The 8,672-nt window shown below is 44.9% G+C and overlaps 1 protein-coding gene across 2 annotated transcripts; it reads right to left on the bottom strand.

Moving 5' to 3' along the window:
* Window positions 1–240: 240 nt before the first annotated feature.
* serpinh1b (serpin peptidase inhibitor, clade H (heat shock protein 47), member 1b) lies at window positions 241–5,738 on the bottom strand. Of its 2 annotated transcripts, XM_056611524.1 has the most exons (8): window positions 5,646–5,680; window positions 4,923–4,960; window positions 3,741–3,890; window positions 2,827–3,022; window positions 2,304–2,574; window positions 2,047–2,145; window positions 1,662–1,894; window positions 241–1,514 (listed from the first exon to the last, which is right to left on the bottom strand). In XM_056611524.1, exons 3-8 carry the CDS (start codon window positions 3,857–3,859, stop codon window positions 1,212–1,214), a joined length of 1,221 nt encoding a protein of 406 aa, XP_056467499.1. In that variant the 5' UTR covers window positions 3,860–3,890; window positions 4,923–4,960; window positions 5,646–5,680; the 3' UTR covers window positions 241–1,211. The 2 variants fall into 2 exon arrangements, with proteins under 2 accessions (XP_056467499.1, XP_056467498.1); XM_056611523.1 differs by lacking the exon at window positions 4,923–4,960 and having other exon boundaries at window positions 244–1,514; window positions 5,646–5,738.
* Window positions 5,739–8,672: the final 2,934 nt, after the last annotated feature.

The following is an 8,672-nucleotide window of genomic DNA, read 5'->3' as shown; positions in this document are numbered from 1 at the left end:
TTGTTCATTATTGTGTATTTGTTAACGACAAGCAAACTGTTAAGGAGTGTATATTGGGTATAACAATACTATATAACAAATAAATTTCTACCGTGGTGGCGTTCATCATTTGATGGTGTATTGCTTCGTCCTGCCAGAAGAGGTCGCAAGGGAATGCTTCTCTTATTAGAAAAGGAGTTACAAGGTGACACCAGGAGATCCCTTCCCTCCGAATGCCATTGATCTCTGTTCCTCTGTGTGTCTGAAGGGTCTGCTATGTTACAAAAAGACGAGGGTGGTTATTATGTTGGTGTGGTAAATTGGCCACGGCCTACTTTTGCTAACACAAAAATTCCCCCATTTTGTTTTATCCCAACATGTCAGATATGAGTGAAATGCTTATCTGCCAGTGAACTGGAAAGATTGTTATCTTTTGCATGCTCTGATGTTGACTTTGCAGAAAGGCCTTCGTCAAGAAACTGCCCTGTGGTGCTGTAGCTTGGATGAAACAAGTTTGACTGATTGGACCCATACATTTTGGCCTACATTTTGTTGTATTTTTTTATTGTAAAAGTGACAATGGTGAAAAAGATATTTAACAAATTATCAAATCATCCAACAGGTTTGGGAGGACACATTGAGTAGCCTAATAATAATCTTACTAATAGATAATACATAACAGTATGGTTGGCATGTTTGTATAGTTTAAACACGGCTCAACTACTGCAAAGGAGCAATTCAGTGCAGATCACAGATTAACAGAGGATTCTCTTTCTAGGATATTTGCTTGTGTGCATATCCCTTTTTCCTTTAAACGTTAAAGATAATCCAAGAAAAACTGAGATCACAGCCTAACCAGTACTGTTCAATACCAGGGTGTATGGTGGAAACAATGTTGTTGTGAGGATAGAGCGATCACACTTAATATAAGCACGCTGTCTGTCATGCCAATTGCCATTGGTAGGTGCAAGTTTCAGATAAGAACCTGGAGGGTGACACAATGTTGTTGAAACGTAGACCCAGCACATATGAAAGAGTAACCAGTGGGTACGGTTCATTCATCCTCAAACACACACGCACACGGTTCCCTGGGGGTAGTGTTTGGATTGGGGTACCACTGGAATGTGCTCTTGAGGTAACAGCAAAAACCTGCCTGCCAGGATTAGACCTACAAAATAAACACCACAGACCACAGATGCCAAAAAAATCTCACAAAGCCCTCCAGGCGTGGATTATAGCTCGTCCCGCATCTTGTCCCCGTTGGGCTTCACCATGCGGCCGATGTACATGATGGCGCCGCTCTTGTTGTCCTTAACCAGGAAGATGAAGGGGTGGTCCACGTAGAACAGCCGCGGGTTCCTCAGCCTCTCGCTGCCGAAGATGCTGGTGTCGAAGGGGTTCCCCAGCGTGTCCAGCTCCAGCGCCGACGCATGGAACACGTTGGACAGGTACAGGTTCTTCTTGCCCGTGATGTTAGACAGGTCCGCTTTGGCCTTGTCCACCGCCTCGGTCAGCCCCAGAGTTGCGAGATGTTTCTAGAAAGGAGAAAGGGGAATTGTTGACGATAAACCAAAACATCTTTTGGCCCTTGACTGAATTGCCTAACACTTTCTTGACATACCATCACACCTTTCCCTTTTCTTCCTCTCTTTAAATAGATTTTTAGATTTGTGTGGACTTACCTGCAGGTTGTGGCTGACTTCCATGCTGACTTTGGGCATGGAGACGGCCACGGCCCTCTTCTCCATCTTGCCGACCCAGGTGTCCACCTGCTCCCGGGTCAGCAGCTTCTCCAGGCGCTCCAGGGGCTCCAGGTAATAGGGCATGATGAGGATCATGGAGGCCTGGTTCTTGCCCAGGGGCATGTTCAGCGCAAACAGCCGGTTCTCCGTGTCCTCGTGGAAGTCATACAGACCTGTGGAGCGGAGAGGGGGTCATTCAGGTGATACTGGCATGAGTCCAAAACCCCATGGAGGTGTGTTCAGCCAGGCATCCGAGAATAGGTGTGGGATTAATTGTGCTGAGATGCATGCAGAGATGAAGGTTGAACGGCAGGGAGAGCGCTACCTGTGCGATGCATCATGGGAATTCCGACGGTGAAGGAACGCGTAACCATGAAACTACGGCTGTCCACCATCGACTCATGGAACATCTCGTCCCAGTGAGCTATGAGAAACAATAAGAATATGTGTACTTTTAAACATTTGGACAAAAAAAAGAGTGCACAATGCCTTGATCGACAATGCTGAACAAACAGTATATATGCTTTCGAAAACATAAGACGTTAGTTTTAATGGCAATGGATGAATGGTTTGTTTCCTTACGTTTGAAGAACATGGCGTTGATGAGCATGGCTCCGTCCGCGTTGGGCACGTCTTTGGTGACCTCGGGCAGTTTGCCGTTGGTGGAGGCGGCGGCCCACTCGTTGATGGAGTTCACCGCGCTCTTCTTGTCCTTCAGGTTGATCTTGGAGTGGTCGTAGTTGTAGCGCTTCTTGCTGTCTTTCACAAAGGCGTCGGCAAAGCTGACGGAGCTGGGGCCGTACAGGCGGTTGCTGATTTTCCAGGTGGTGTTTCGTGTCTTGGCATCGCTCACCTTAAACGTTCAACACACCACACCCCACACACACACAGTCATACACATGCACAAATGATGAATGTGTGCAATAGTAATTAGATAAGTCATGCCATGTTAACACATTTCTTAACTAATAAAAATGAAGGAAAATGTAATACTGATCAAATCAGATTGTGTTGATGCATGATAAATGGTTTGAATGAAACAATTGACTGATACTGATCAGCTTCCATTTAAGTCAGTGCCTGTCCCCTATTGGCTGGTTCGTACCTCTGACATCAGCTCGGAGAGGCCTGCATGCAGGTGCTCGTCCTTCAGGGCGTCGGCCCTCAGGACGGTCTTGACCTGGGAGGCGGTGGCGGCCTTGCCCCCCAGGGCCAGCACCCCCAGGGAGGAGGCAACCACCACGGGGGACACCAGGATGTTGTCCCCGGTGCCCTTGTCCTGGGCCATGTTGTGGTAGAGACTACGCAGACCAAGAAAGAAGCAAAAACATAGGCTGTTATTCTTCGATGTTTCAACTGTTTTAAGCGAAAGGTTGAAAATAAGTTTCATTGTTTCATTTCATTGATCCGGATTTCAATCATGTATTTTATAATCAACCAATTCATATTCTAATGACAGCCGAATAGGAAGTATGGATGAATGGATGGCTCAATCAATGACGATAACCAGTGGTGTTGTCTATTTTATTTTAGTGGGTATACTGTGATGATTCCCTCCCAGCCTCGTACAAACCCGTCCCACCGGTACGTGTACGCACACACACACACGCACACGCGCACACACACACGCGAGAAGGAGGGGCTCGGCCCGCCAACTAACGTGCAGAGATGCATGGGCAGCTTCGCGCTTCGTAACAGAGACAGGGCAGAGCGCGAGCGCGCAGGGGGAATTTTATGAATGGTGAATGTAGGAGATAACTTCCCCTGCTTAAAGTATTTTATTGCAGTTATACCCAACCGGTATTTGCGAAAAATAAACACAGAAGTGAAAGATCTGTCACAAGACGATTGATACGTATCCGGACCGTGCACATATTTAAGTGGGTATACGCAAATCCTGGTGCGTTCCTAGTGGGTATACGGCGTATACCTGCGTATCACGTAGACTACACCACTGACGATAACTAAGCATGAGTGTGGGACTGCAGTGTAGAATCCTGTTAGATTACAGCATCCCACCTGAAGGCGAGGTCGGCGCTGTTGTCAGCCAGCAGGGTGGCGTGGCTGCTCAGCTTCCTGCCGTCTGCAGAGGCCAGCGGGGCCAGAAGGCACAGGGCTAGAACGCTCGTCATCCACATCCTGTCGGGCTCTGAATGTAGCTACACGGACCTGGAAGAGCAAGGGGAAGGAAGGAAGGTGAAACACAATGGGATGCAACTGAGGGCTCCACGTGTGTGTGTGTGTGTGTGTGTGTGTGTGTGTGTGTGTGTGTGTGTGTGTGTGTGTGTGTGTGTGTGTGTGTGTGTGTGTGTGTGTGTGTGTGTGTGTGTGTGTGTGTGTGTGTGTGTGTGTGTGTGTGTGTGTGTGTGTGTGTGTGTGCGCGTGTGTGTGTTCAGTATGTGTTCGGTGTGTCTGTGTGAATGCATACGTGCATGCCTGCGCATGTGTGCGTGTGTGTGTGTGTGTATGTGCGCGTGTGTGTGTGTTCGGTATGTGTTCGGTGTGTCTGTGTGAGGGCATACGTCGTGCATGCATGCCTGCGTGCGTGTGTGTGTGTGTGCGTGTGTGTGGATCATAAAGCAATGCAGTGGGAAAAGAGATACCGGTACTTTTCCGATTGCACTGCCTTTTTTTTTTTTTTTTTTTGAGCAAACTCAAGACAAGAGCTCAGAAGCACCACCCCCACACTCTGTGGACAGGCTGAGCTCCCACGGTGGAAGTTTCCATTGGTTCCAGGCAGGACTACTTGCCACGCAAGCATCCAGCCGGAGGTTCGGCATGCTGCAGAGTTAACCTTCACTCACTAGGGGGTGCATGGGTGAAACATGGTACCTGTCTGTTCACTACTCATTGAGTCAAGACCCAAAGAGAGGTGAAAAGATGAACATATTTTGGATGAGTATGATATTCTTGGGATCCTCCCTGTGGCTGTTTCCTTTGCGATCTCATTTGATTACCCAGCAGCAGAGCATGTTTTGACAAGTTTAATCTCTGTCCCCCCCCCCCCAACTATTGAAAGATTCCTAACTCATCGCCTGAAGTTACATTCAAACAGAAGCGCTGTTGTGTCTTTGATCATCTTTTAGGCGGTGCCTCTGTTTCCCCTCACATCTAGTCCTATGGTTTGTGTGGGTTACTGAACCCCATTCTTTAGTCTTTATTTCTGGTATTGCAGCAGGAATAAACATTGGGTTTCTATACCTTGCAAAGTTTTCATATTGATGTCTGTGATTTTCATTCTGAAAGACAAGAGGTGCATATAATAATCTCCGAAAAGCAGGCAGTACAACATTATTCAGGCTTCTGCGGAGAAATAGATTTGGTATTCAGTTCTGCTATTTTTCATTAAAAGTTTTTTTTTTACCATATTTGACACAGTTCATGTTACTTCAACTACAGCTCTAAGAATTTTACTCATCATGCATGATTGCATAATCCTGCAGAAGCAACCGTTTTTCATTGGCTAGCAGACAAAAAAAAACGATGTTCATCCTATCAGAGACGCCAGAGTGGTGCAGCTTCCACATTCCAGGACTAGGACTTGAGTTTAACCCTTCCTCTGCCCCAAGCTAAATATTTAGGTTATTTATTGGTTTATCCGGTTCCATCTTTCCATGATAGTAGGTACTGTGATTATGCATGCATTCAATTAGTGTTAAAAGTAACATCAAACAGGCAAAGAGATGGCATTATCATGAAAGAAGGTGTCGAGAAACCACTCAAATCTCTTTCTTCAAACTCTTTTCTATTCGAGGAAAGTATTTTCTGTACTTTATGTTCGCTCTGAATTTGGAATGTTTATAAAAAAAAAAAAAACTTTTGAGAACTTTAAAACATGGTAGAAAAAATCAAACAAAGCCTTTTCAAAGATAATTCCCCTCCTATGTTAACGCTGTAAAGCATGTTCAGGTTTTAGATTCTTACCTGATACAGAACTGCAGGGTTCTTCTCTGGGCTGTGTTTGTGCAGGGTTTGAGTAACGGTTTGAGCTCGATTCCTCCTTTTATACCCTGTTAGAGAAACTTCTAGAAGTGGGACTGGGTTATTCAAATGAGGTCATATTTCCCCCGGAAGCCGTGATCTGGGATGTCCCACCCCTCCCACTTTTGTCCAGAGGCAGGGATCACTGAGATTTGGTTGCAACTGCTCTGTGATCAGTTTAGCAAACTTTCCTGCAGTGGTTTGAATAGGATAAAGAACAGGATAGAATCTGATCTATTGTCTGTCAAAGTGGTACCAGTGAAAACCGACACCCTCTGCTATAAGATGATATTGCTGTTAGCTGACTCAAGACAACACATGGGTTGCATCACATACAACATGTGTTTCCCCTATAACTTAATTAATTTTAGACACTAAACCTTTGCATGAGTTGATAATACAGTGAACATATGCTCGGAATTATCTCTACAGAAAAAACAGCACTCTTAACCCACACACAACACACAGAGTTTTGATCGTCCAAATGGACAGTAAGGCCACAGAAGTAGATTTTATTTGAGGATAGGTCGTGGTGCTATTGAGGTCAGATGTAGTCTGGAGAACCTTCTACTAGATCATATAACTGTTAGCTGAATCAACACAACACCCGTCTTGTATCACATTGCACATCGCATGCGTTTGCTTAAAAAATAAAAACATTTGTAGACCATATGTTGGTGTTCATGAGGGAGCATGTGAAGAAAGTCAGATATAGTCTGGGAAAAGCTGTTGGGGCCCATGCCCTACCCCCTCCCTCCATCTCCTCCCACCCCCTCCCTCCATCTCCTCCCACCCCCCTCCCCCCCACCTCCTTCTCCTCCCACCCCATCCCTCCATCTCGCCCCTCCCCCCTTCTTCCCTCACCTCCTCCCCCTCCCCCCAGGTTGCCACGTCTTCACAGCTGATTACAGGGTTTGGCAGGACGGGGGACGGGCTGGGGGGGAGGGTGGGCGGGGGTGTTGGTTTGTTAGGAGAACAGAAGGGACCAGTGCCGTAAAGTCCTCGCCATCAAGCAAATTGTTTCCAGAACATTCTGCAACTTTCCCCAGTCTTCCTGTTGGTGTCTATCTATGGAGTAATAAAGAAAACACTAAGAACTATGATGCAATAAGTAATCAAACGGTTGTGTCTTTACTTACCATAAGGATATTTTATGTATCGTAATGTTCGGGGAAAAACGTGGCTTGGGACTAGAAGTGTGTGTAGGATGGGAGGAGGTGAAGGCAGGGGTGACCCTAGTTGAACATGGTCCTCGTTTCCTCCTCATTCCTCTCCCCTCAGGCTTTCAGGTGCCAAAAGGCGCCAGAAGCCACAGTAAACAACGCCATTCCTCAACACCTTCACAGCGAAGGTCGCGTCAGGGACAAACAGGCCCAGCACTATCACACCCTCACAGAACGGAGAACCCACCTCTTGATGTTTTCTCATGCAAACAGTGCTCAAGGAAAACCTTCCTTCTATTATTAACAATTCAGAACTGCTTAAGTCTGTTCCAAAATGTTGGATCACTTGCAACCAGATCATGTCGGACTAGGGTTCTATAATGATGAAACCTTCTGTGAAAAAAACTGAGCATATTTTCATGTTTCTTCCAAGTATTCTTCATGTTGAAACGGGTGATGCGTAAAGATCAGATCAGTTTGAATCAATGTATTCTCCATCCCTTAAAGTGCCTTGGATGATGCAACTATTTCCCTGTTTGACTGAAGTATGGGCATGAAGAGAGCACAGGGTTCGACAGCTGTCCGTCAGCAGCATCTGTATTGGTTAAACAAGTGATGCTGCCCCTCTCTGACACCCTGCTGATCAAGGGCTTTACCAACAGCTCCTCCCCTCCAGCTTATCTGATCATTCCAGTCATGGGGGGCTTTACCCCTGATTCACTATCCAGATGGGCCGCACTGATCTCTTTGCTAACCTCAGTGATAGTACATCGTAATAATTACTCTACGTACCATTTGAGGTTTATTTATGGAGGAATTTAAGAGAAAAGGCATAGCAACATTGTAGTGACCCAAACTGGACAAAACTGCAAGCCACTCAAATGTCTTTCATTTATTTCTGTTAACAACATTTTATTTTTTCTTAACATTTAAAGAAGCTATGCGCATATTCATTCCTAGAGACTCCACAAACCGAATAAATAAAGCTGTCCATTTCTGACATATTGTGAAGAGATGAGACATGGTTGTTGTGTCTCCTTGCTCTGCTTTGGCTTTATAGCGTCATGTGACTGTGCGTCACATGATGGACAGACACAAGGCCTCCTTTGAGCTGCAGCAAGGCCTGCTGCCAAGAACAGTGATGATGTAAGGACTGATCCATGTTTCAGCTCTCTGCTATGTGATGCAACTCTATGCAGGATTGGGTCTTTGAAACACAGTGATGGACAACAGCTTGATTGAATTTCCCCACACGGACCTAAACTTAAACTGGCCAAATGTAACTTAATCTTTACAGAATCACAGTTATAAAGCAGATTGACTGAGAAGGCTGTCAAATTATGTTAAAATCAAGCAATCAGATACAAGGAACACACTTAATCTAGATTTATATAAAACGATATTGTTTTACATCAAAGTAGATATAAATATAATTTATATATTAGTTTATATTGAGTTATGTTAAACTTAAACTAGAAACAACAAGAAAATGTAACACATCCATTTTCACAGTATATTCGAGAGAAATACTTTTGAGGTAAGCGTTTTAGTTGAAGGTTGAACTTACTTTGGAAAATATATTGAACTCAATTTCGTCAACTTAATGTTATGAAATAAGTGATTTGTACAGTTGGGACATTCAGAAACAGTAAGTCTTTTGAAGACCGACCACCAAAGTATATAATGGTGAGGTTCAATACTTTAATTGTACAATACAATACCTTCTTCCCATGGCACTGCCGTTTCTTCATAATGCAATTAAATCCTTTAAATTAGGGCATACACGTTTTTATTTCTTTAATTGAGG

Source organism: Gadus chalcogrammus, chromosome 16, assembly GCF_026213295.1.
Source record: "Gadus chalcogrammus isolate NIFS_2021 chromosome 16, NIFS_Gcha_1.0, whole genome shotgun sequence".
NCBI classification, from domain to species: domain Eukaryota; kingdom Metazoa; phylum Chordata; class Actinopteri; order Gadiformes; family Gadidae; genus Gadus; species Gadus chalcogrammus.
Note: the sequence above shows the minus strand (reverse complement) of the source record. Positions and strands in the feature narration are given on the sequence as shown.

What these genes read in the sequence shown, in the direction of transcription:
- serpinh1b (XM_056611523.1), bottom strand. Translation starts at nt 3,859, where the DNA reads ATGTGGATGACGAGCGTTCTAGCCCTGTGCCTTCTGGCCCCGCTGGCC. An exon ending in TCTCCGAGCTGATGTCAGAG is followed by an intron (nt 2,575 to 2,826) that starts GTACGAACCAGC and finishes TGAACGTTTAAG; the next exon opens with GTGAGCGATGCCAAGACACG. An exon ending in CAACGCCATGTTCTTCAAAC is followed by an intron (nt 2,146 to 2,303) that starts GTAAGGAAACAA and finishes TGTTTCTCATAG; the next exon opens with CTCACTGGGACGAGATGTTC.